Consider the following 27,106-nt stretch of genomic DNA (forward strand, 5'->3'; position numbering starts at 1 on the left):
TGTAGAAGAAAAGCCAACTGAAGTTCCGAAGAAGACTCCTGAAAAGGCCCGGCGTCCCTTCCTGCATCTGGCCTAGTGAAGCACTGTTGGACTACCTAATCTATGAAGGCCCTGTGTGGTGCGACAACCCCTGGGCTGGTGGGACCAACCAGTCTGTTTTCTCGAGGATCCGGCTGTCCTGAGCCTTCAGAAATCTCTCTGGACCACTGGGTGGACTGACCAGCCCTCCAGTACGCTACCTCGCTAGAGCGTTTGCAAACGGAACTTCAGTGGTTGCCAGCTTGTGGTCTAAGTCGCCTTCCTGCCGCATTTCAGCCTTCCAGCTTCAAGGGATAATGCTCTAGAAGATCTTCTTTCACTGCGACTGGAAGGATGCCTTCCGTCATCTCTGTGCAGTGGCCGTTGGTTGAACTCGCCTTTCTCCATGCAGTGAAGTGTCCTGAAAAGGTCTGCATCAGTGCCTTCCGCATTTTACCATTGCCAAGGATTGCACTCTGCTCCTGGACCTGACCAAAATAATCCTTGCACTCACAGCTCCTGGGCACCTCCCACCGGAAGCAACAGCAGCATATCCAAGCCCAAGTAACTGCCAGTCGATCCATCCAGTACTCTGGGAAAATCAGAGTCAGGAGGTAATTAAACGCAAAGCATTTGTCTCCCCCTATCCTCCATAGGATAACATTGAGAACAAGTCTCTTTGTGTCCTTCCATTCCACTGCTTTTTGGTCATTACATTGAGTAGTGTAACCTGAAAGATAACACATTTTTACTTACCAGTAACTTTGTTACATCTCTTCTGTTGAACAATCACCAACGCAAGAAGATTACCTGCATCAGATGCATTCTGGGTAGAAGCATTGGGGCTTGTAGGCACACAGCCCCACTCTTCATACCGATTGGGTTTCTAAAGCTTGGGCATATGTCCTGTGACTTGGCTCCATCTTACTGCATTTCTTAACTTCTTTTATTGATTTTAGACATTGAATGCGTTTTAAGAACCTATGGTGACTGTACCGCATGTTTTTTTATTGAGTGTTGTGTTATATTATCACCTGCTTGTTTCATTTTTTAGTGTGTTTTTTAGCCTAGAATAAATATAGTATTTTTGTACATACACTCCTGTCTAAATTGAATTATTGTGTGCTTCACTTTGAGGACTCATTGTGGACCCCTGAGCAATAGCCTTGACTGCTCTCCATTGCTACCTTGATTGGGTTTTGGCTAACCTTTGAGTTCTCCTGTTCACTATAACACGTGTTGCCTCCTAAAATCTGTCCGCCATATTGTATAAATTCATCTTAACAGCTTAGCTGAACACTTCACCACTCTCGCTCCATCCACCTTTACAACTGTGTATGATACACCCTTCTTTCCATCACTGCCAGGGATACAGTGCCAGTGACCTCTAAATCGAAGTTGCATTTTAAAGGGGAACTGGGTAACAAACCTTTCTTCCCTCATCCTCACTGCTGCATCTGCATGCAGCCTTTGTAAAAAAAAAAACTGCAAAAAGCCCTGAGTACTGCGAAGGAGTTGGGCAGGGCAACCTGCTTGAGTACATAGACTACAGGCTACATTTGGGGCACTGTGAAGGCATCTTGGAGTAAGACACAGACAGCAGATTCTGAATTAACAATAAAAAGTCAGGATGGAAAAAGGCTCAAAATGTGCATAAAGAGGTCTGGGGAACCCTCTAATGGTACCAACACGGCCCATTGACCTGTTCTTGGGTGGATGGCCCCTGGGAGGGTCTGAACCACATTTTATCTCACTATGCTTTCCACAGAGGAGAAATTTCTATACTCATATCAGTCTTTGTCCCACGTATAGGTAGTCCAGCACCTAAATGGTAGGCAATTCTCCTCTGAACAATAGTACCAACAGACAAAGACTGATATGCAAATGGATATTTCCCATCTGTGAAAGGTACAGTGAGCTAAAATGTGGCTGCAGACTCTAGAGTGGGTACCATCCCATAGAACACACCATTTCTGCCCTGTCCGTTATCATAGAGGGGCGCCCATGACACATTTTTGGGAAAAGGCCCATCTTGCCCTATGCCTTAGTGGGATTTCCCTACCAAAATAAAACAAAGGAACGTCAAAGAGTTCAACTTAGGAATCTGTCTGTTTCCAAACCTATATTTGCCCTCACAACTAATCTACACAATGTGTAAGGATTTTAGCAACCAACAAAATAGTGTTTGACACAAAGTTCAGAGCTCTGCTCAGCTCGCAGCTTTCTTTCAGCTCCCTTCCCCAAGTATGAAGCAGTTCCAGTAATACTCTCAGGATTGTCTTAAGTTCAGGATGATTTAGAGTTAACCAATTCTCTGGGTTTCCTTCCCCAAGTTTCAGACACAAAATATTTTGAGACAGTGTCCCCAAGTCAATAAGCCGGTTAAACCTCAGGGTTCCCGTCCCCAAGAATCACTTTCAATGTCTAATTGGTATTTCTTTTTTTTTTTTTTTTTACAAGTTCTGCGCCACACTCGCACCCTCTATAGATGGTTGGTCTTTGTACAAAAATATCTTGACTGAAAGTACTTGTTTATTCTGATTTTTAAGTATGTTTTATTATTTACAATTTCTCCCACTCTGCTGTTTCATACACTTTTCTTTGATTCACTTTGTAAAGTTAATTTCCAAAGTTCCGTTCACCTTGGAGTTCCACATATACAATGGGTTCACTTATATCATTGAAGTTTTGTTCACTTTACAATTCAATGTGCATTTGTTTATTTAGTTCAAAGTTGTATGGACTTGTAGGCTCAGCATGTATGAATTTCACTTACATTTAAAGTTGAATTCACTTTTGAGCTTGGCACATGTAAATTCAATGGTTAATTTGTTTGTGATCTTCCTAAGTAATAATTCCATTTATTAAGTTTTCTTTCCGTTCGGTATTCAATAAGTATGAATGTTAGGGAGAATTCTCTCTTTAGGCTGAATTTCCTAACCTAGTGAGTCCCCCAGCAGCTTTGCTGGATTTCTGGAGTTTGTTTTTTTCTCCTGCCATGAGTGAGACTCTTTTTCTCCCACTCTTGGACATGTTTATGGTGTTCCTTTGACAGTTAATGTGTTTTATGGGCTATGGGGTCCTTTACTCCATAGGGTCTCATGTGTTTTTTCTATGTGTGTTACACAGCACCCTCCGTGCAGTAACACAGGAGTGTCATAGTGACACCCCACCATAGATTCCATACCCTGGGACTGACTACTGTCTCCCAGGGCATGTAAAGTCACCATTGGCTTTAATAGTCCCAAATTATGAACAGAAACCAGTACAAACCATCCTATTGTGGACGTACTGGTCGGGGCAATTCGATTGCCCCGGGGTCTGTTAGTCGAGGGGGCACGTCTCCGTCCCCCCTGATCGAGTTTTGGCTGGTGGCAGTGGATACTCATTTTTATATTCGACCGCAAATATATCCCTATGGGATTTTCCCATTGTTCAAGGCTACCAACTTTAATTATTTAATTCTCATAGCCTCGAACATACCGCTGGTTTATTTATTTAATATTAATTCGCCGGTTGGTATTTTTTGCCAGGACTCGATGGCGTTTGTGTTCTCTTCTGTGACTCCAACCCAAGTCAAGCCCTTTGTTCCACTTTTTGGCAGGCTTCTCCACAGAAGCCTCCAAAAGTGATGCCACTCTGTGTGGGTACCACAGGGGGTGTGGGAGGGGGTTTAGGCACCTTGGTAACTCAAGTCGCACTCTTTTGTGATTGGCCCAAGTGGTGAGCCGACCGGCTCACCACTTAGCATGTTTGATTGACAGCTAGGCTGTGTGAATGGGGGTGTGCTGCATAAAAGCAGGGCTTTGGGGACTGGAACTTCAGAAGTCGCCACAGGACCTGAGAATCCGACGAGGGAGAAGCTGAGCCGACCTACCATGACGACACCACCGGTGGAGCCCTGCGGAACCGACTCACCACTTCCCGACGACAGAGAAGATCTCCCGGCTGAAGAGGCTTCTTCCCCTGACTGGTGGGCACAACCAGTTTACCACCTTCTCTTCGCATCCCAGGCCGTCTTGTGGTTGAATTGCCCGTGCCAAGCACCCCGGCAACCGGATAGCCACTTACCACTGGACCCCGAATACAAGGACCGCTCCTTTTACTTGAGAACTCCGCGGCTGGTTTCTTCCCTGGCAGTGCAACAGACTCCTGTCTTCCTCCCCGACGAGATCCTCTCTTCCCCCGGACGAAGCACCGACTTGCATCCGCTGCCAGGAACAACTGGCCCCGCTGGAGTATTCTCCCCACTTTAATGTACCGTGTCCGCCAGGCCTCCCTTTCTAAAGATTGCTACAAGGTAATAATAATCCCTTAACCTTCTGGACTGGGCTGGCCGCCTTGACCTTCTAACTGGTCCCTTTCTTTTGGTCCAACTCTTTTTGAACCTTTGCAAGACTCTTGTGCACTTCAACTGTGTGACCTTGGACACATTTCATTCTGATCCTCTTAAAGTGGATCCGGCCTTCTGAACTTGCCTTCTTCTCTTGTTTTGTTCTTATGAAAGTGTTGGGATCTGTTTCATATTATACTCTGCTTTTCTCTCCCTTTTAAAACAAATTATTAGAGTGCCATCTGCGTTAAGCACTCACCGCTGTCTGAAAATAAGTGGGGCTTTACTTAAGACTTGCCTAATATTCTTTTAAGGGAGTGTATATCTTTTAGTGACCATGTTTTTGAATTGCTTACTATTGGTGCCTGTGTGTTTTTCGAGATGTGGTTTTAAAATAAATAATTATATCTCTTTTAACCAAGCTCTGGTCAGTGTTTACTTGTTCTACTGTGTTCTTTTGACCTATTGTGAATACTCTGTATACTGCCTAACTCTTCTTGAGGGAAGTCTGACTGCTCAGCCACAGCTACCAAGTGAATCTGTGTGGTACAGACTGCTACCAAGTTTACTGCCAAACACCTGTAGTCTTAAATCTTTTGCAGTGGTCCCAGAGGGAACTGCACAGGTTTCTGCCTAACAATGAAGATGTTTGTTAAGCTTTTCTTTCGGTTTGGAATTAAGTAGTTAAAGATTTTGTTTCGTTCATCTCGTTTATTTCGATTTTCCACAAGTATGAATATATGTTTATGCTTTTCATTTGGTTCGGAATTCAATAATTATTATGGATTTCATTATGTTCATCTCGTTGAGATATATCTTTGTAGATTACTTTTTATAACGTGCCCAGCACTCTAAGACTTTCGAAAATGTGCTTTCATGTACACGCAACCGCTCTGCTAGAATGTATTCTTAATAGTTCAGTAGTTAATGAGGATTCAGATCGGATACCTTCGAAATCGTGTTTTATCATGCACGCAACCTCTCTGATACAAAGTATTCTCTGCGTAAGTTCAAACATTTGCATACCGGGTTCCCTCTCTCATAGAAACTCACTGGTTGTTTCTTTGGAAGTTCCTGCAGCGTAGATCTCTCGGCCTTCTGTTTGCCACCTCTGGGCTCCACCTTCTGCCCCTCCTGGATCGGCTTCTGACCCCAGGAGAACGAGCACTGCGAACACCAGAAAAATGGGCAGCCTTCCTGCACTGCTCCCCTTTTAGTGTTCGTTCGGTTTGACTGAGCCCCAGCTCCTAGGCCGCACTCCTATGAGCCGTTGACATGCTGCACACGTACAGCTCCCTGTTGCTTCTCTTGGCCTCTCTGCTGCTTTAACATCACTGCCACTGCCTCCCCTTATAACATTTCAGCTTTCATTTATACACCTGCAGCCCTTTTACAGGTTGCAGGTGCGAATGTGCAATCAGCCCTGCCTGACCCTCATTAAGGGGACATGCCTGACTTTTACAACTCTAAGGAGGCCTCTTCCTCGTCACAGTGCCAGAGTGGTAAAAGCACCTAGTCTTCATTACTCCTGGTTGCCTCTTCTTCGACCCAGTACTGTTAGTGGTTGTATATGAGGAAGTCTGGGCAGATGACTCACAATAGCCCATGAAGTTGGGGGAAGGATTGTGTTGGTCATCAGTAGGAAAAGGGGGATACCATGTATCTTCCAATGGCATGCCACTCCCAGTGCGCAAAGACCCTCCACCTAGGTGATCCTCCCTCGCTTGTCCACCCCCAGGGTCAGGATTCAAAAGCGATGGCCTTTCTCTGGCCACCTGCATAGAGGATCCATGGGCAATAGGAGCAAGAATACCCTCAGGATTCTCACAGCACCCAGACCCAGGGAAACTCTGGGACTCCCCTGAACACATGTATTGGGTAACATCGCCATTGAGGCGCTGGATTGCAGGCTCAATGTGGAAAAGTAAAAGATGACTCTCTTTGGTCAAACAAGGATGTCTACTTGCTTGATACCTTTTCTGTTTTATATATAAAAGATGCCTTTTCTGTTTTATATATAAAAGATGTCAAAACATGTGGAGGAAGCTGCAAGAGACACTCCAAATATAGAGGGGAAGCCTGTGCCTATACTTAAATACGGTGGTGATTCTGTCCTCCTAGCCAGGACACCAAATGCCCTCAGAGCTCAACTACAAGCAGTCTTTTCTTACTGTTGCCGCAGCCATCTAATTCTGAACAGATGCAAGTCAAAAGTAATAATTTTCAGAAATACCAACAGGGGCAGGTCCAAACCCAGTTTCATGTTTGAGGGGGAACTAAAAGATGTAGTGGACAGCTTTTCCTATTTAGGTGTCCTATTCACCCCAAATCTTTGCTGGAAAGCTCACATAGAGCTGGCTCCTACAAAAGCCTCCACTGCAGGCAGACTCATTACTAAGCTGGTCCACAAACACAGGGATAACTTCGCTGCTGAAATTGAGAAGGTCTGTTGTGCAAAGTTTGGAGGAACAGTTGCCTATGGTGCAGAGCTATGGGGGTTTGACAAATCAACTACTCAAATGGGTACGTGCAAGCAGCTCTTTTGGAAGAATCTCCTGTACCTACCTAAATGTTTCCCATCGGCCACCCTTCCTGGAGATGTTGACTTCCAGAAGCAGGAGATAAGGGGGATGGATAGTCCTGCCAGATATGCTTTTAAGTGAGCGGCCTCTTGAGACAAGAGAACTGGTGGATCTGGCATGGCCAGAACACTTACTTTTCATAACCCTCTCTCTCTCCATACAGGAAGAATGAGCTTCAGACATATATTGTAGCAAGATTTTTATGTAACTTACAACTACCTGTCCCCATTACATAAACTTAGCCAGAGGGCAAAGACGAGGGAGGTTGATTGAGGAAGAGCGGGATGGCCTGGTACATATATCCTGGGCTGAAGGTATTCGTGGCAGGGGGATGCCACCAATACCGGTCGACAATTGTCAACCCGCAGAATAAATGCCTTTTTGCCCTTGCCCGAGCGAACGCTTTACCTCTAGCTGCCATCACTAACAAATGGAAGTGTGAGTCGAACCTTAAATGTCCAATGTGTATGGCGGATAGAGCGCATCTGCCCCATTTTCTTTTAATATACCCAGTCTACCACTATTCTGGGCCCAAATGTATCTTACCTCTTCTAAGAAGTGAAGGACTTTTGGATAACCCCGATATTTCTTTTGCGGGATGTGGACATTTACATCACCAAAGCTACCTCAAGTTTCATTTTTGGAGCCTGACGGCACATGGTGAAGAAGGCCAGTAGCCACTGTGATTAGATAAGGTCTCCGGGGCTGTGAGCATGTATATGGATTCAGATGGATTCTTACAAGCTCTTCCCATGGTGTTAATTATGCCCTTTGGGTTCTGAGCACTCAAAAGCCTCTCCGTTCATGTTTTCCTAATATTTTCAATGCTATATTTTAATGTTTTTACTAAGCTGATTGTTTTATATTGTATGCTTTTTATTGTTTGTATTGCACCTTCCTGTCATGAAAGACTCAATGAGTCGAAAGTGTAAATAAAATCTATATCTCTTTGAGTCTCAGATTAGGGCTTAAATACTAACCGAGAGAAATCATTTTGGGGTAAGTAAGTCATTCACTTATTCTCTTAAAATGTAGCATTTGCCTTTAAGAGATGTGATCCATCAAAAAATGGCAAACTTCACAACTAAGAAATGCAATAAGTTAAACTTGATCAATAAATCCTGACTGACACCTATGTATTTTAGGACATAACAAATGTTTGTTCTTCTATTTAGGGTTCCTCCTGTTGGAATGGAAACCCACATTCCAGTGCTTTTCCTTGATCTGAATGGTAAGCTGAAGACCTGTTTCACTTTTACATGCGATTTCTTTCTCTCAGGCCTGTGTTCTATGTTGTGCCCAGTGTTAAGTAGCCCATACCAAAATATATTGGGCCTTTTTGAAAGAACAAAGTATAATCACATCATGCCTTGGGTCTGACAAGAAATGTGCAAGTTTATTTATTTTAACAGCATATCAGAAATGTTCAAACTGTGTACCTGTCGAAGGGCATGTCTATAGAGCCTTCAGTGAGCAACAGTTATTGACATTAGAATTATCTAAATTTTTAAAGCGCAGGACAGGAATCATAATCATCATCATTTTTAAGATGGATTTTCAAAGTCAACTGAGAGGCCACCCTATTCTAGTAAACAGGGAGAAGACACTGATGTCTAGCCAAACTTAATCAAGGAATGGTAGCAGAGCAGTAAGGTTTAGACTCAGCAGGATGGTGTGAGATTGGCCTAGGAATGCAATGAGTCATACAGAGCACTAACAATTCAAGTTAGACAGAAGACATACAAAAATATGCAATTATTTATTAGGCAACTGAATACACTCTAAGCAATGAAAACCGTGGGTAAGTATTATCACACAACTATTACTCTCACACATTTATACATTCACTGTTTGGGGGTTCTTTTAGCAGAACACATTTAGGTAATTGTAAGCCGTGTTAAAAGCAACACTTTAGGCAACCGGATATTGTAAAGCAATAATGAAAGAAAAAATAGCAGAGTAAAGTAAATTGTTGCAGAACACCCACAATAGATCCTAGATTCACTTCCCTAGGTCTTAAACAGTCCTGCCCTGCTAGAAAATGGGGCCTAGTTTCCAAAACAATTACCAGTTCCACGCGATTCACTTTGTAGAGAGTCAGGAGTGTTTACTATTTGATTCTCAAACGGGAGTTGGAAAAGCCAGTGGTTGCAGGTAAGTGTATACTCAATACAAATCCCACCCCTGCCACCAGTGTTAGGCAGAAACCTGTGCAGTTCCCTCTGGGACCACTGCAAAAGATTTAGGACTACAGGTGTTTGGCAGTAAACCCACTTGGTAGCAGTCTGTACCACACAGATTCACTTGGTAGCTGTGGCTGAGCAGTCAGACTTCCCTCAAGAAGAGTTAGGCAGTATACAGAGTATTCACAATAGGTCAAGAGCACACAATAGAACAAGTAAACACTGACCAGGGCTTGGTGTAAAAGAGATATAATTATTTATTTAAAACCATATCTAGAAAAACACAGTCACTAATAGTGAGCAATTCAAAAACACAGTCACTAAAAGATATACACTCCCTTAAAAGAATATTAGGAAAGTCTTAAGTAAAGCCCCACTTATTTTCAGACAGCAGTGAGCGTTTGACGTAGATGGCACTCTAATAATTCGTTTTTAAAAGGGAGAGAAAAGCAGAGTACAACTTGAAACAGATCCCAACACTTTTACAAGAACAGGACAAGAGGGGAAGGCAAAGTAAAACCGTGAATTCAGAGTCAGTAGGCCGGATCCGCTTTAAGAGGATCGAAATGAAATGTGTCCAAGGTCACACGGTTGCAGTGCACAAAAGTCTTGTAATGGTTCAAAAAGGAGTTGGATCAGAGAAAGGGACCAGTTAGAGGGTCAAGGCGGCCAGCCCAGTCCATAAGGTTAAGGAGTTATTATTACCTTGTTGCAATCTTTAGAAAGGGAGGCCTGGCGGACACGGTACCTTAAAGTGGTGAGAACGCTCCAGCGGGGGCAGTTGTTCCTGGCAGCGGATGCAAGTTGGTGCTTCGTCCGGGGGAAGAGAGGATCTCGTCGTGGAGGAAGACAGGAGTCCGTTGCACTTCCAGGGAAGAAACCAGCCGCAGAGTTTCTCAGGTACAAGGAGCGGTCCGGTGATTCTCGGTTCAGTGGTGAGTGGCTATCCGGCTGCCGGGGTGCTTGGCACGGGCAGTTCGACCACAAACCGGGTTGGGGTGCGAAGAAAGAAAGGTAAACTGGTTGTGCCCACCAGTCAGGGGAAGAAGCCTCTCCAGCCGGGAGATCTTCTCTGTCGTCGGGAAATGGTGAGTCGGTTCTGCAGGGCTCCACCGGTGGTGTCGTCGTGGTAGGTCGGCTCAGCTTCTCCCTCGTCGGATTCTCAGGTCCTGTGGCGACTTCTGAAGTTCCAGTCCCCAAAGCCCTGCTTTTATGCAGAAAACCCCATTCACTCAGCCTAGCTGTCACTCAAACATGCTAAGTGGTGAGCTGGCCGGCTCACCACTTGGGCCAATCACACAAGAGTGCGACTTGAGTTACCAAGGTAACTCTGTCCAGGGTGCCTAAACCCCCTCCCACACACTCTGTGGTACCCAGACAGAGTGGCACCACTTTTGGAGGCTTCTGTGGAGAAGCCCGCCAAAAAGTGGAACAAAGGGCTCGACTTGGGTTGGAGTCACAGAAGAGAACACAAACGCCATTTTAGAATCGAGTCTTGGCATAAAATACCAACCGGTGAATTAATATTAATTAAATAAACTCCCGGTGCACCGCGAGTCCGCACCGGGAGCGCCGAACGGTCGGGTTCTACGGCATCCTCCCCGGCGCCATCAACCACGAGCCAACGCTCTGGCTCGGGTAAGAGGAAGGCCAAGCACCCGGGGAAGCTTGAAGGCCCCATCGGAGGGGGAGCGAGGCAGTGATCCTCCCCCCAAGGAGAAGGCGGTGAGCGCACCTAAGGTGGTGAAAGCCTTAATCCATGCGGCCAAGGCCTCTATCGAGACAGTCGCGGCGGCCCTGGCTCAGCCTGTGGAGGCTACACCAGTGGTGGCGACCTCAGGGCTCAGAGTCTCCCTGCCACCTCGGAGGGAGTCCTCTTTTATGCCCATCGACAGGACCCCCGTGAAACCTCTGGCGGAGAAGAAAAAGGGGGGGCAGGAGGTCGTCGTGGATCCGGCCTCAACCTCTGAGGAAGAGCTGATCGAAGTCTTAAGCCACGGCGGTGGCGTGGAAGAAGACCAGCTCGTCGGGAGGGACCCCGACGTAGGAGACAACGATAACGTCAAGGGTGCCGACGGGGCTCCTGACCGCCCGTCGGACTCCCCTCAACCAGTGCCGCAAGACAACTCGGCGGCCATTTTGTTGGCTATACAGTCCTTATGCTCGGAGATAAGGACGAGACTGCCGTTACCACCAGCGGAGGAACCGCTCCCGACGGGGGACCCGGAGCCAGGCCCTTCTGGGAGCCCTCCCCCTAAGAGAAGAAGGATTCATCCTCCACCTCCTTTTCAGCCATCGCTCCCTGTTCAGCCCTCCTCCCCGTCCACGACACGTGGGGATGATACGGGGACTGACACGGCCGCGACGGGTACAGACGACGAGGTTTACGACGAGGATCTGCCGTCGTCACCTCCCACCCGGGCTTCTCCGCCCGACGAGATTGGATCATTTCACTCCATGATCGCCAGGGCATCCGAGCTTTTCCAGCTCTGCCCGGAAGAGAAGAAGAAGGAAGGTTTCCTTTATCAACGGCGCGAGGCCAAGAGGAAGACGGTCCTCTCTGTACCTCTACTGGACGATATTTGGGATGAAGGCCTCGCCCTCCTCAAGAACCCATCTACGACGCCGGCTAGAAGGGATCGGTACGAGAAGAAGTACCGGGTCCCGGACACGGCCCCCTTGTGCCTTCGGGCACAGCCGACCCTGGACTCGGTCGTGTTCGCGGCGGCCAGGAAGAAAGCGGGGGGGGTCGGGGCGCGGCCTCTACATCGACCTCCCCGCCGGACGGCGAGGGAAAGAAATTAGATACGATGGGACGCAGAGTCATCTCGTCTGCAGCGACGACAATAAAGGCGGCCAACGCCTTGGCTATCGTAGCACGCTACGACAGGGAGTTGTGGTACAAACTAGCCCCCATGCTGGACTTGCTACCAGACGACAAGAGGGCGGAAGCCCTAGAGATCTTGCTGGAAGGAGAGGTGGCGCCATTACGATTGCGACGGATATCGCTGAGACTGGATTTCGCCAGTTGGGCAACGGCGTGTGCCTTAGGCGGCGTGGATGGCTCAAGGCTACTGACTTCCGTCAGGACGTGCAGACCAGAGTCTTGGACATGCCGTTCGACGGAAACAACCTGTTTGGGAAAACAGTGGACGATTCCCTTCAAGCCATCAAGGCGGACACGGAGACGGCCTTTGCTCTTGGGGTTCTCCAGCAATGGCGGCCGCCCTTTCGGAGCGGCAGAGACAAACAGGGTGCCTCCAAAGGTTCCAGCGGCAGATTTTCCACCTACCATCAAGCGGCCCGTTCGTCGTCACAGGAAGCTTACAGGGGACGAGGCAAGTCAGCGGACCCCGCCGTCGTCGCCAAGGAGGACAAGGCGGCAAAGCCTCGTCTAAACAGGACTGAACCGGCCGTGGGGTCGGGCCCCCACCAAAGCACCCCGGTGGGAGGCCGGCTGGCGAGCTTCGTCAGCGTGTGGGAGTCCATCTCCACCGACCGTTGGGTGCTGGACGCCCTAGCTCATGGTCACGCACTCGAGTTTCTAAAGAGGTGCCCGCGCATCCCCCCTGTGGCCAGGAAAGAACATCAAGTCCCTCAACTTCTCTTGGAGGTAAAGGCGATGCTCAAGAAGGGCGCCATCGAGCTCGTCCCTGTCATGATCTCTGCTTCCAAAAGGTCAGGGTTTTCCCAACTCCCTTGGAAGCAGATCCATAACCCAGGTTCCGAGTGCCAACCAGTCCCAATTGGGACCTTTTGGACCCAGTCCTGGCGCCAGTGGCACCAGGCTCATAAATATGCCCAGTCCCAGCGCTGGAAGCGCCGGGCTCATAATGCTTGGGTGGACTTACCTGCAGCAGACCATGCTGCTTACTTGCCTGCCAGTTGAGTCTCTGATCCTCTTCTGTTTGGAACTACTTTTCCTGTTGGGTGGGGCAGGAGCCACTCCCTAGATTCACAACACTGGAACTCTTCTGGAAAGCAGGAACTCTTTTCTTACCTAGGCGTGGCTGTGGAAGGAGACACCTAAGCACTACAGGAGGCTATTTAAACCACACCCGATGGATGAATCTTGCTTTGCGTTATTCTGCATCCTCAGCAGCAGAACGCTCATTGTGTCTTCTGCATCTGATCCTGGGCCTAAGGAGAAAGGCTTACCATTCTGAATCCAGTCTTCAGCAACACCTATAAAGACAAGAAAGAACAGGATAGCATTACGGTCTTCAGTGACAGCTCTTCACTTACCTGGTCCATCGGCTGTCACCAACGCCTCGCGCTGCATTCCGGCATCTGAAAGACAAAGGCTTACCTACTCTTCGTGCGCTCCGGAGGTCTTCACACTGCATTCCGGCATCTGAAAGACAAAAGCTTACCAACTCTTCGCACGCTCCGGAGGCCTTCAGCGCTGCATCCTGCATCTGAAAGACAAAAGAAGGTGCGTTTAAAGACATTGGGGAACTTTAATACTCACGTGCCATTACTCCTTTCCACATCTAACCCAGTGGGTATTCAGGCACCCTGCAGCCGCCCCGAACTTGTACCTGCAAAATAAAAAGACAGTTAGAGCGCATCGTGAAGCAGGCAACAAGCGCTTACTTACGTGCTTCCAGGCGCTTCTATTCATCACACGGGCTCCATCTTCAACTCACTTCAGCCCGCCATCCGCCATCGCCGGAACCCTGCAAAACAAGAGACATCATTACTAAAGACTTTAAAGACATTAGAATTACTCGAAACTTACCGTTCGTGCAGTAAACGACGGACAGCAGTCCTCTGAAGTCAAGAGGCCTGCTCCCCTTATCCAGTGAAGAAACTGGTTACAGCACCCTGCCTCGAGGCAGATGGAGAGCACGGCGTTCACTTACCTAAGGTGAGAGCGTTAACCTTTGGGGTTCTACAGGAGAAGAGAAAGGGAAGAAGAGAGAGACATTCAATAACCCAGTTCATTAATCCCACATTTTCTATCTGCAGACATCTTACCCTTCGAGCCAGACATACAGTGCACAGAGGTCCAGCCCAAAGAGCCAGCCGTGTGTTACACATCACCTTTGAAGATACGGTATACGCCCAGTCAAGACCGGCGCCTCTACGGGAATCAGGTGAGCGTTACAGTCCCAAAGAGGCTTCGGGGCTCCGGAGTTTACTCAAGATACTTCCTCGTCAAGAAGAAGACGGGAGGATGGCGTCCCATCCTGGACCTACGACGACTGAACAAATTCATCAAGGCACAGAAGTTCCGGATGGTCACCCTCCAACACGTCCTGGGTCAGCTGGAGGAGGGCGATTTCCTGTCGTCGTTGGATTTGGAGGATGCCTACTTCCATATTCCCATCCTAAAGGGACACCGAAAGTTTCTCAGGTTCGTGGTCCAAGGGCGTCACTACCAGTTCAGAGCCCTTCCCTTCGGATTGAGGTCGGCACCCAGGGTGTTCACCAAGTGCCTCGCACCGGTGGCGGCGCAGCTGCGCCGAGAGGGGATCCACGTCTACCCCTACCTGGACAACTGGCTCATCCGAGCGAAGACGAAGGAGCTCGCCGTGGAGCACACGGCAAGGGCCGTCCAACTATTCACGGACCTGGGATTCTCCATAAACTACGCCAAGTCCCACCTGGTGCCCGCGCAAGACGCACTGTTTCTGGGAGCGAAGCTCGACACAGTGTCGCTTCTGGCCTCTCCGTCGGAGGAAAGGACGAGGGCCATCTTGGGCAAGGTGCAGCGGATGCTGGTTGCGGACGCGGCCAGGGTGAGGTCCATCAAGTCCCTCCTCGGAATGATGTCTTCTTGCATTTACCTCATCCGCATGTGCAGGCTCCGGTTGCGCCCGTTGCAGGAGTTCCTGGACGCGCGCTGGATCCAGACGACGGGCAGCTTCGAGGAGAGGATCACACTCGACGAGAGTTTCCGACGAGCGATCCGGTGGTGGGGCACTCGCGCGCATCTGACGGTGGGCATGGACTTACAGACCCCCGGCCACCAGGAGACAGTGACCACGGATGCCTCCCTGGAAGGGTGGGGAGCGCACACCGAAAAGCTGCACGCGAGAGGCCTTTGGCTTCTGACAGAGAAGTCCCTCCATATCAACGTCCTGGAGCTCCGTGCAGTGTTTTGGGCCCTCAGGTCCTTTCTTCCGTCCCTCAAGGGCAAGGTGGTGAGGATCTTCACCGACAACACCACCACCATGTTCTACATCAGGAAACAGGGCGGAACCAGGTCCCCAGCCCTGTCCAAGGAGGCGCAAGATCTGTGGCATTGGGCCGTCGCCCAAGGGCTGTTTCTGGTGCCGTTTCATCTGGCAGGGATAAAAAACACCATCACCGACTCGCTCAGCAGAGAGCTACGCTCGTGCCACGAGTGGGAACTACGACAGGATCTAGTGGACCGCCTCTTCCGACGGTGGGGCACACCCCAGATCGATCTGTTCACGACGGCGACAAACTCCAAGTGCCGGAGGTTCGCCAGCAGGTTTCCCCAGCCGAGGAGCATGGGCGATGCTTTCTCGTTCCCCTGGGAGGGCCTGTTTCTATACGCGTTCCCTCCTTTGCCATTGCTGATCCGGCTCATCAACCAGCTCAAGAGGTCACGATGCAGGATGATCCTCGTCGCACCTGCGTGGCCGAGGCAGATATGGTTCCCGGACCTTCTGCACTTGTCAGCGTCCCCGTCAATCAAGCTGCCAGTGGACACGGATCTTCTCTCCAGAGAAGGAGGCGCCATCCTCCATCACGACCCGAAGTCGCTGAGCTTGCAGGCCTGGCTCCTGCAGCGTTAGAGTTTGGAGGATACGACATACCGGCCGACTGCAGAGAGGTTCTTGCAAAGGCCAGGGCGTCCTCAACTCTTAAATGCTACGGACACAAATGGAAGAGGTTCTCTGTCTGGTGCCACGCACAGAAGATTAACCCTCTACGGATTACGGCTCCCCAAGTACTGCCGTACCTACTGATGCTGGCCAAGGCTGGACTGGCGCACGCGTCCATCAAGATTCATCTTGCTGCGATCTCCCGATACACCAGAACCACGGGGCGGACGTCTTTGTGGTCTCATCGTCTGGTGAAAGAGTTCATGAAGGGACTGTTCATGAAGGGACTGTTCAGATCGTTCCCGCCGGTGAAGGCTCCAGCCCCGGCGTGGGAGCTCAACGTGGTGCTGACCAAGCTCATGGGACCTCCGTTCGAGCCTCTGCACTCGGCTCCGTTGAAGTTCTTGTCGTGGAAAACAGCGTTTCTTGTGGCCATCACCTCCGCACGACGGGTGGGAGAGATCCAGGCCCTTTCCTGCAAGGCCCCGTACTTGACTTTTCACGACACGAGGGTAGTGCTCAGGACGCACCCCTCTTTCATGCCCAAGGTGCCGTCGGACTGCCATCTCAACGAACCCTTGGTGTTGCCTGTTTTCTTCCCGTCGCCTTCGTCGCCGGCTGAAAAGACTTTGCACTCGCTGGATGTAGCTAGAGCGCTTAAGTTCTACGTGGACCCCACGAAGTGTTTTCGAAAGACGTCACAACTCTTTGTGAACTTTGGACCTGTCAATCGGGGGAAGGCTCTCTCGACGGCTTCCATTTCCAGATGGCTCTCCGGCTGTATCATGTACTGTCATCGGTTGGCAAACCGACCGCTGCCTGGCCGTCCGAGAGCCCACTCCACCAGAGCGATCGCAGCTACCACGGCGTTCCTATCTGGTGTGCCCTTGCTGGACATCTGCAGGGCTGCTACGTGGAGGTCAACGCACACCTTCACTAAATTCTACTGCGTCGATCGGGATTCCAGGGAGGAGTCCAGGGTCGGCCAAGCAGTGCTGCGCAACCTGTTCGCCTAAGGTGAGCCTGGTGAGGAGGTAAGAATTGCTTAATGTTGAGTTTGATGTAATGCTTAATGTTGAGCATTTGCCACCTCCCGTGGTTGTGCATGTGTGTACTGCTATGTATTCTTTATTCATGAGCATGTGAATCCATGCCAGACCCCATGCTGCAGAAGGAACAAGTTACTTACCTGTATCTGTTGTTCTCCAGCATGGGTCTGGCATGGATTCACATGCGAACCCTCCCGCCTTCCCCTGTGCGGCTCTTCACTTGGTCATACTGCCACTTCACGTGCTGCCAAATCTGAAGATGGCTGCCAGAGGCGGGGCTTAGGTAGAGGGCAGTCATTGGCTGTGGACAGTATGACGCAGAGATCAGTGATTGGTTACTACTACGAAAGACAGATCAGAAACGAAACTGATACTGATTTTTTCTTTACCGAGGATTCCCAGCCTGACGACGGGGAATATTCATGAGCATGTGAATCCATGGCAGACCCTTGCTGGAGAACAACAGTTACAGGTAAGTAACTTGTTCTTTACACTTGACCCAATTTCAGAAGGTCGAAACAACTTATCGCCGCCAGCATTAGTTGAAAAAACCCAGAAACGTTCTGGCCCTCTACCAACTCTAAAAGTTGCACTTATCAACACACGCTCCTAGTCAAACACTCTAAAGACATTCATGACTACATAGTCCATAGCAAAGTGGATGTACTGTGCATAACCGAAACATTGTTACAAGACACTAGTAGTCCCATATATCAGATGCCTCTCCTCCTAGCTATACTTCCTACAATGTAGATCGCAGAGAAGGGCGTGGAGGTGGAGTGGCCATAAAAGGCCTAGATTGGATAGCTAAATCCAATCTAGGCCTTTTTCCAGCTAACCTCACATGCTCAAGCTGCGAGACTCTACTTAAACTGACACCAACTCACCATCATTGCGTCAATATTATATTGGTTTACTGTCGTCCTCGCAATATGCCCAAATTTAATTAAGTCCTGGGAATTCTTAAAGAACATAACAGCCCAAAGTCTTCCACTCTTTTTGGCCGTTATGCATCGTTGGAAGGGTGATATTGAGGATAGGGAAGCTACAATACTTGAAGCAGCCTAAACAGACAATGGATTCATTATTATAAATAACGATCCAACCCACAAGAACTCCCATTTGCTGGACTGGTTGGTTACTAAGAACATTGTAACTAGGGACATTACTACTCTACCATGCATCTGGTCTGATCATTACTTGATTAGTTTCACCATGTATTTACCAACACCAATTATAAAAAGGCCCTACCAACATGAAATCGGCCAAAGGCTGTAACTTTAAGAAATGTAGTTCCTTTCCCTGATGCCGATGGAATCTGTATGATCCCATTGTAAATGAAATGCCACTGAGAGACGCGGTCGCTAAAACGATCAAAGACTTTTTCAAGGAAAACCCAAATGAAGATACCTCCCCAGCCAACACTTTGGACGCCATGAAAGATGTGGTGCGAGGAGAATTGATTCTGTATGGGGCGGCATTTCACAGACGCAATCGACAAGTCTGGATGAACCTCGAGGAACAGGTCCAAAGAGCTGAAGCAAACCATAAACGTAAAGGCTGATCCCCAAAATCCCAACATGCCTTACAAGCTGCCCGGAAGAAACTGGAAGCCCACTACGCGGAGAACACAGCACACCTGTTAGCCAAATCCAAACAAAGCTACTACGCCAGAAACAACAAGGCGAACAAACTGCTGGTGGAGAAATTAGCCAAGGTGAAGAGGAAAAACACGATCATAGGGCTTCGCGACCAACAAGGCAAGGTCCAATATGTTGAACAGGAAAAACTTCAGCTGGCGGCAGCACACCTTTTCGAGGTAATATCTGCAACACTGCGGGACCAGAAAGAACAGTTAGAGTACCTGCAGAATGCAGCACTTCCTCGGCTCAAAGACTGTGTCCGGGAGATCCTCGATGCCAGATCTCAGGTGAGGAGGTTGACGCTGTTATTAAATCTCTCAAACCTAGAGCTCCTCCCCCAGATGGATATTCAGCAAAATTCTACAAAATGTTCCGTCCCCAACTGATAACCCCTCTGGTCACTCTCTTTAACTTGTTTGGCGAATCGGGATCTGTTACCCCCTCTATGCAGGAATCCATCACTATCCTCTTAGTCAAACCAGGCAAAGACCCCAGAGACAATAGTTCTTACAGAACCATCTCCCTCCTGAAAATTGACGCTAACATCTACTCAAAAATATTGGTGAACCGCCTAGCAGGCGAGCTGCCCGTCATAATTAACCTGGACCAAACCGACTTCATTAAAAATAGGTCAAGCCGGGATAACATCCACAGAGCCCTAAACCTAATAGATATCGTGACCCAACATTCAAGGAAGCTAGCACTCGTGGCCTTGGACGCGACCAAGGCGTTTGACAAAGTTGACTGGGCCTTCATGCGTTTCACTCTGGAAGCCTTCCGCTTCGGGCCAACCTTCCAAAAACTTGTTCTGGCTAACTATCAATCCCTGAAGACCCTTCTCCGGGTCAATGGCTCCCTATAAAACCCTATCTCCTTAACTTGCGGAACCAGACAAGGATGCCCCCCTCCCTGCTCCTATTTGCGCTGGTTATGGAGTCCTTTGCCCAAAGAATTCGGCTGGAACCAGAGATCAAGGGCCTTCATATTGGCACCTCTCAGCACAAAATTATACTCTATGCAGATGAAGTGCTGCTATCCATCACAGATACTAGCTCGTTAGGGCCTACTCTCACTGAGATTGATAGATTTGGGAAAGTGGCGGGCTTTGCCATCAATTTCGGTAAGTCCCTTGCCCTGGGGATAGACTTGGAGCCGGGGGAACAGGATTCCTTTAAACCCTCCGTCCGGTCCAATGGAGCGAAAAAGTCATTCCTTACCTTGGGGTTCAGATTCCCGCTTGTTCGAGAGATTTATATCGGGCACATTTCCCCCCCATTCTTTATAGAGCTTGAGCGGGACCTGAACCGATGGTGGTCGCAAAAAATCTCGCTCATCGGACTCATTACCGCCTGTAAAATGAACCTCCTTCTGAGGTTCTTGTACGCCTGCTCCTCTCTACCCACCACGATCCCTCTGCCCCCTCTCCGCTGCCTGTAGAGGAAAATGTTACGGTTCATTTGGAAAGGGAGGAAGGCAAGAGGGTGATAATGGGCAGCGCCAAAGTAGACGGGTTGGGGGTCCCTGACCTGCGTATATACCAGGTGGCAGCACAGCTGGCACACATGCGGAAAAGGGTTGTGTCCTCTGAGCGCCCGAGGTGGGTGGAGGCAGAACAATCCCGTCTGCCGCTTCCCTTGCGCTTTCTCCTGCACGTCCCTCCCCCACTGCGCCAGTACTTGAAGATGTTGTCCTCCACTAAACACACTCTTACACATGGGACAGGGCCTTGAGGCATAGGAGCATACCGAGGGGGCTGGGTCCCTCCTCTCCAATATTCCACAACCCGACTTTCTCACCAGGGTTCCATCCACTGAACTTCAAAAATTGCATTGCGGATGGTCTTGAAACTTTGGGACAACCTTTTGAGGGGAACCAGCCTCGCTCATTTGAACAATGCAAAACGGCCTTCCAGCTAACCGAAGTGGACAAGTTCCCCTACATTCAACTGTGATATTTGACTATAAACCTCTGCAGGAAGACACAAGGGCCCCATATATGTTGCAATGGGAGGCAGACCTGGGACACCCCTTGGAAGACCAGACTTGGGCACTGACACACTCCTCATCCTTTTGCATCACCAATAGAGAATGCGCCCATAAGGTACTTCTACACTGGTATTACCCTCCTCTCAGGCTACACCACATTAACCGGGCCCTAAACCCTGGCTGCTGGTGCCTATGTGGACAACCGGGGTCATACTTCCACATGTGGTGGTCATGCCCAATTGTGAAAGCTTTCTGGACAGAATGTATCACCACTATAAAGGACATCACCCAGGTGGCAATTCCAATGGAACCGGAACCAATCCTATTAGGAGCCCCTGCCCTGGGGATATACCCAAGATCCGGAAAGCGAGCCAAGCTACTGACCCAATTCCTCCTGGCCGGGAATATCACAGTTTCCCGCACTTGGAAGACCACTGAGGGCCCCTTCATGACTCTTTGGTGGATAAAAATGTGGGACATACTGATAGCAGAAAAAGTATCAGCAGCTAAAGCAGGCCTCCTACATCATTTCATGGATATTTGTGCACCATTCCTAGACTATGACCAAAACTTTTCGGCTCTAACCAACAAACCCCCCCCAGGCCAGGAGTTGTCTTCACTCAGAAGGCGAACAACCTGTGGTGAGGTCTTCTGGGCTTGGCTGGACCAGGAGGAAAACGGAACATGGGATTGAGGGGAGGCCTGGGCTGGGGGCATGGACAGATGGGACTTTAGTTGGCTCTTTGTTGACAACCGGACGGGGAGTTTGAGAGGCGTGTTTCAGTTCCTTGTATTGCTGTCATCTGTGTTCTGGTTTAAAATAAACATAGTTAAAAAAAAAAAAGAAATTGAATTCCTTGGACATCAGGAAGGGAATTGAGACAATCTTGACCAATACTTAGCATCCGACCAAACCGAGGACATGCTGAAGGTATTTAATAATACATTCACAACTATATTTGACAAGGTCCCCCCTATCCAATCAAAAATGGCCAGAGAAAATATTAGTCATCAAAACCCGTTCACTTCTGAACTGGAGGAGCTGCAAAAAGAAAAGAAGGGCTTTGGAATTGACTTGTAAAAACACCCCTCGGACACCACAATACAAGAATGGAACAAAATTGATAAAGCTTACAGAAATTTGATAGTGACCACCAAGAAAAATTATTATAACACCCGCAATGAGCAAGCATCCAACTATTCAAAGGAATTATTTTGTCACAGATGAAGACTGTGCTCGGATTTCTTTAGCATTTGAAGAAAAAATCGCTAAGGCAGGGATACATTTTTAACAACCCAGAGTTCTAATATCCAGCTGGTGTCTTAATCAATGCTATATAGCCGAAAGAAACGGAAGATCCTCCCTCCTTTTCTTTTCCTCTCGCCTTCTCCTTCTCTCCCATTTCAGCCACGGAAATTAACAGGCTATTAGCCTCCATGAACCCTACCACCTGCTCATTAAATCTAATACCACCCAAAATTATCTTACAACACATTAGCCATTAAGAGGGTGACCATCACACCCATTAATTCCTAAGAAAATGAACATGGATCCTACGGATCCTTGCAACCTTCGTCCGATTACAAACAGTCAGTTCTTTTAAAAAATATTGGGCAAGGTCTCCACTTCCCAACTACAGTCGTTTATAGAAAATAATAACAAATTGCATTCTAGACAGTATGGCTTTCATCCATAATATAGTAACAAGATTGCTCTTCTCGATTTACAGAACCACATGCTAGAGATTATTGACCATGGTAAAGCGGGGATGTTGATCCTATTAGATCTATAAGTGGCATTCAATCTTGTCAATCATGAGAGACTACTAGAGTATTTGCAACAACAAGGGGGTTGCTCAGAGAAGACGATAAACTGGATTAAATCTTTCTTGTTCAATCGAATTTCTAAGGTACAATGGGGTGCTGCCTCTTCTCCACCCACTCAAATAAAATATGAAGTCCCTCAAGGTGCATCTATATCACCACTCCTGTTCAATCTTTACATGCTCGCCTTATGTGTACTACTAGATAGACTTGGAGTCTTCTTTACGAACTACGCCAATGATACGCAACTGTTCATCGAGCTCAGTGGTGATCATCAGCAAGACTCTCTAACTCTTGAAAACATCTATGTGGCTATTGAACAGTGGATGTCATCAAACTGGCTTTGCCTTAACATCAAGCTTCTAATTTTTGGTTCTCCCCAGTCGAGGGCCATGTTAGACCCAGTATATTCCCAATTCATGTTGCAGGGTAACAAGATCAAAACGCAATTGAAGGTGAAAACCCTGGGGCATTCCTAGAGGCATCATTGAATTGAATTCAGACTCCCATGTTCAAAACATCTTCAAATCTTGTAACTAACATCTGAGGCTTCTGCGTACCATACGCCCCTTTATTAACAACAAGAATGCGTTAACAATTTCCCGGGGCACAGTATTATCAAGATTAGATTACTGCAACATCTTACTATGTGGATCCACAAAGGCTAACATAGTCATGCCAAGTTATTCAAAACAATGCTATTCGCATCGCTATGTCTATTTCTAGGAGATCCCACATCTCTAATACCAGGAGAGACATACACTGGTTACGGTACAACAACGTATCAGTTTCAAAATGGGATCTCTCATACACCGTTCTCTTTACAGAAAAGCACCAAAGTACCTAAAAAACATGATCATACTGTATATAGTCTGGTCAGAGTTCTACGATCCTCAGATCGGAACATGCTACAAGGTATCAGAAGCGAAAGAACCAGAGGTTTGGGTAAATCTTTTGAGGTGAGGGATCCTGTTTTCTGGAACTCTTCCAAAATCCACAAGATGGATTTCTAATTGGAATTGCTTTCGAAGAGCATTAAAAACCTACTTCTTCTGCTAAACGGTAGTTCACTTGTCCGCTCAGTTATGCAATAGAACCTGGATGTCTTTGTCGTGTCATTTTTGTTTGTTCCTTTGTGTCAATGTTAGCGCCCTGATGCCTGCAGGCTTTCGGCGCTATAGAAATAAACAAAATAAAAAATAAAATAAATTGGCAACAGTGCCAGTGTTTCCGTGTCCCCATTCCCATTCCTGTGCAACAGGAATGGGGACTTAAACTTTCCAACGCCTGACATCCCAGGCCGCCGGGACTTGTAATGTCTTGGTGGTCCCGGGATATCAGGTGGCGGAACAGTGTAACGAGTTTGGCGGCGAACTGGTAATGAGGGCCATTGTCTGCAAAGAAAAATTTAAAGGGGCACAAATTATCCCAACCTCACTTCACCATAAGGCAGTGGTATTCAAACGTTTTAATGCTGTGCCCCACTTTGAGTAAACATATTTTTGACACCCCCTCACTCTTGAGTAAAAATATTGGTGCCGGCGCCCCCCTTATACCTCCCCCCCCGTTGCCATTTCTGCCTATATTTAATATTAAAATCAACCTCTGTATTTATTATTTTAAGAAATTTGTGACCCTGTCTCCTTTCCACCTGGACATCCTTTGGGCCCCGCTCAGGGCGGAGGGGGGGGGCAGCCCCACAGTTTGAAGATCACTACAGGTGATATGTGCAGTTTAAAATATCAAGAATTCCACTATGGGAGACTCCTGTCTCCAGTCTTGGGAACTGATAAGTCACCTCATAAAAAGTAAGTGCAAGCAAGGTAAGTAAATATGAGGGCTTTATTTACCCCCAAAATGTCAGGCCAGGTTATATACAATGGGAAAAAGGTAGGGTGTGCCATTGAAGTCTAGGGGAGGAACACAGCAACAAGAAAGTAATTCCTAACAGTCGTTAAGATTTATTTTCTCTACCTGCTATTTACTTGCTTTTACTGCTTTCCCTCCAAAAGACATCAGAGATTCTGATATTTCTGCTATTGTTTTGAACCTTTCCTGTTGTTTGGAGGTAAGTGAAGATTTACTCATACGTCCCGTCCCCTTTCCTCCATCCTTGTGGGCGTCTCCAAACATGGGGACGGTACCGGATCCTTTGGCAGCGAAAAATTGAGCTTCCCCTTTAAATTTAGCGGGACGCAGCCTCAGGCGGGGGAATGCCCCACTGAGGCCCCACCCTCCGGTGCCTCTCTTCAGTCCCTTTTTCTGCATGGATGATGTTGGATCTGGCAGCAGGCGCAAAGACTTTTTTTGTTTTCGCTTTGCTCCCCGTAGTTTTTTTCATTTTGATTTAACTACCCTTTGGTGCCTCGCATGCCGCTTGCAGGAGGATTCACGAGATGTGCCTCATGCGACTGCTCGTTCCCGGCCTCAGACCCCCATGCACTCTGCCTTGCGTGGTTGTGGCCCGTCTACTTCTGAGATGCGTGTTCGGCTTGCAGCGCTCTCGGGCACAGGTCATTGAAGAATCGGTTGTCGCGGTGGAGGGAAATCTTCCTCAATTCTCCTCTGCCCCACCTTAAGAACTTCTTCCCCAGGACCTCTCGTCAAGACAAGGTAGGCCCTCTGTTCAGCACAGCTGCACAGCGCGGCAACTGCTTCCCCGTGGCTCCCATGGATCAGGGTTCCTTTACAGGTTCTGTCAGGCTTGAGTCCTCTAAGGCTACTGTCTCCCAAGCTGATAGGCTGGGGGGTTCTTCCGGGTGCTCCGGGGACAGACCTGAGGCCGCCCTGGCTACCGGCTCCCAAGCTGAGGGGCTCAGGGGCCCCTACCAGACTGTCCTCGGATGGGCAATCAGGTTCGTCCTCCTCTTCAACCCCAGGGGGTAAGGGATCGTCGAGTGCCACCTCCAAGAGTCTGTCCTCGGCACGATCCAGCACAGCTACTGGCACAGGTGCAGAGGGCATCCAGCCTACCAGAGCTTGGTTCAAGGTTGTAAATCAGGGCGTTACAACTAGCGGTCAGCGAGCCGAGGGCTCAGGGCCTACAAGAGCAATCTCTGAGGTTGACGCTTCTGCTTCGGGTGCAAGACCCAAGCTGTATACTCGCGTGTCTGAGGCCTCTCGTGTCTCAGGGCCTTCTCACCCTACTGCCCACGGCGTAACGCAAGGTTTTAAAATGGCCGATGGCAATATGGCGCAGCCTGCCAGTCCAGCGGCCATCTTGTGTTCAACTCCTGGGCTGCCTGTGCTTTCGCCCAGCGAATGGGCTTTGCAGGATGATCCCCGTCCCCTTCACTCTGGAAGCGGCAGCGGATTGTCTGGTACAGACTTCAGGTCTCCTCAGCGGTACATCTACCCATCACAGCCTTACAGATACACACCACAGGAGCCTCTGCGCTATGACCAGCAGCAGAGGCGCCGCGCCTCGAAAGACCAGGCCCCTAGGGACCCAGCAGCTAGCGAAGACCGCTTCTTTGAGCGCTTCCTCTACCTCATGCGTTCCCCTCGGATGAAGGGACTACTGAAGGACATTGTGAAGGAGGTCATCCCACACGTGGCACCTCCCTGTGCCGGTCCCTCCCGCGGTCCACGCCCTACCATTTGTTCGGAAAGCTCCACCTCCTCCTGTACCACCAACGCCTCCCCCTCAACAGCCGTTGGACCTGTCTTCAGCACTGGAATTAGGGGGGACCCTGTAGGCACCTGTGTGCCTAGGCCCGACCTGGCACACTAGGCACCCCTGCCTTACTCCCCTCTCGACCTGAACTAAGTCTGAGAGATGTCCTTGTTTATCTAAGCGGACCCCTACCGTAGTGCTGCTGTGTAGCTCCATCAGCGTTGCCAGCAAGGTGTCTGGTATTCCTTATGCCCTGACTTTAGCCCAAAGTTTTGCTCTGTCGATCTGATCAAACGCCTTGGATAAATCTATCCAGGTACTGTAAACTGGAGCTCCCCCCTTTTCTTGAGGTTGCTTCACTAGCCAGGCTCAAAGTCAGTCCATTTATCGATGTAAAGAGCCCTTTCCTGAATCCTATTTGGAAAGGAGTCATGATCTCCTCTTGATCCACCCATGTATTCAAATCTTTCAGCAGCAATTTCATGAAGATTTTACTCTCAATGTCCAGGAGGGCAATAGGACAGTAATTCTCTGGCTTTGTCCTATCGCCCCCCCCCCTTGAAGAATGGCATAATTAGCGCCGTTTTCCATGTGGGGGGGACTTTTTGTCCTTAATATCTCCTCGTATAGATGTTTTAGAAGCTTAGAACATAATTCTACCTCGTTCTTGAGTACTTGATACGTAAGTCCATTGGGGCCAGCGGCTTTCGATGTGGAAGATTTGATGATTGTTTCTGCAATTTCTTCCTCCTCAATCGACATTTTCCACTCTGGGCTCCACGGATTTTGTTCTTCTTTATCTTTTAATTCCTTAAAAGTTTCTGTGAAGTATTGTACCCATGTCTCTTCCGGCACTAAATTGCATAAGGAACTGGTTGACTGCGAGTCTAATTCGCCCATTATTGTTGGTATCCGCCAGGAGTTTTAACATTAGCTCCCCAACTTTTTGCAGTCGTGACATTTTATGGTTTTCTGACCAATGTTTGTAGTTTTTTTTATTTTGATTTCTTTGACTTCTTTTTTGTTTGCTTTTTCATTTAGGTTTGCTGCTTTTATCCTGCTTGAATCCTTTT

The 27,106-nt window shown here is 48.5% G+C and overlaps 1 protein-coding gene across 5 annotated transcripts in view; it reads left to right on the forward strand.

Moving 5' to 3' along the window:
• Positions 1-27,106, forward strand: part of KIF13A (kinesin family member 13A) — a 2,203,773-nt gene that overhangs the window by 1,576,062 nt on the left and 600,605 nt on the right. For all 5 annotated transcript variants that reach the window (XM_069613597.1, XM_069613593.1, XM_069613596.1 and 2 more), the window contains one exon: positions 8,109-8,164. In XM_069613597.1, coding sequence (XP_069469698.1) covers positions 8,109-8,164 — 56 coding nt within the window. The remainder of the gene's footprint in view (positions 1-8,108; positions 8,165-27,106) is intronic.

The sequence above is a fragment of the Ambystoma mexicanum genome, chromosome 5p (genome assembly GCF_040938575.1).
Source record: "Ambystoma mexicanum isolate Mex_15411 chromosome 5p, UKY_AmexF1_1, whole genome shotgun sequence".
NCBI lineage: Eukaryota > Metazoa > Chordata > Amphibia > Caudata > Ambystomatidae > Ambystoma > Ambystoma mexicanum.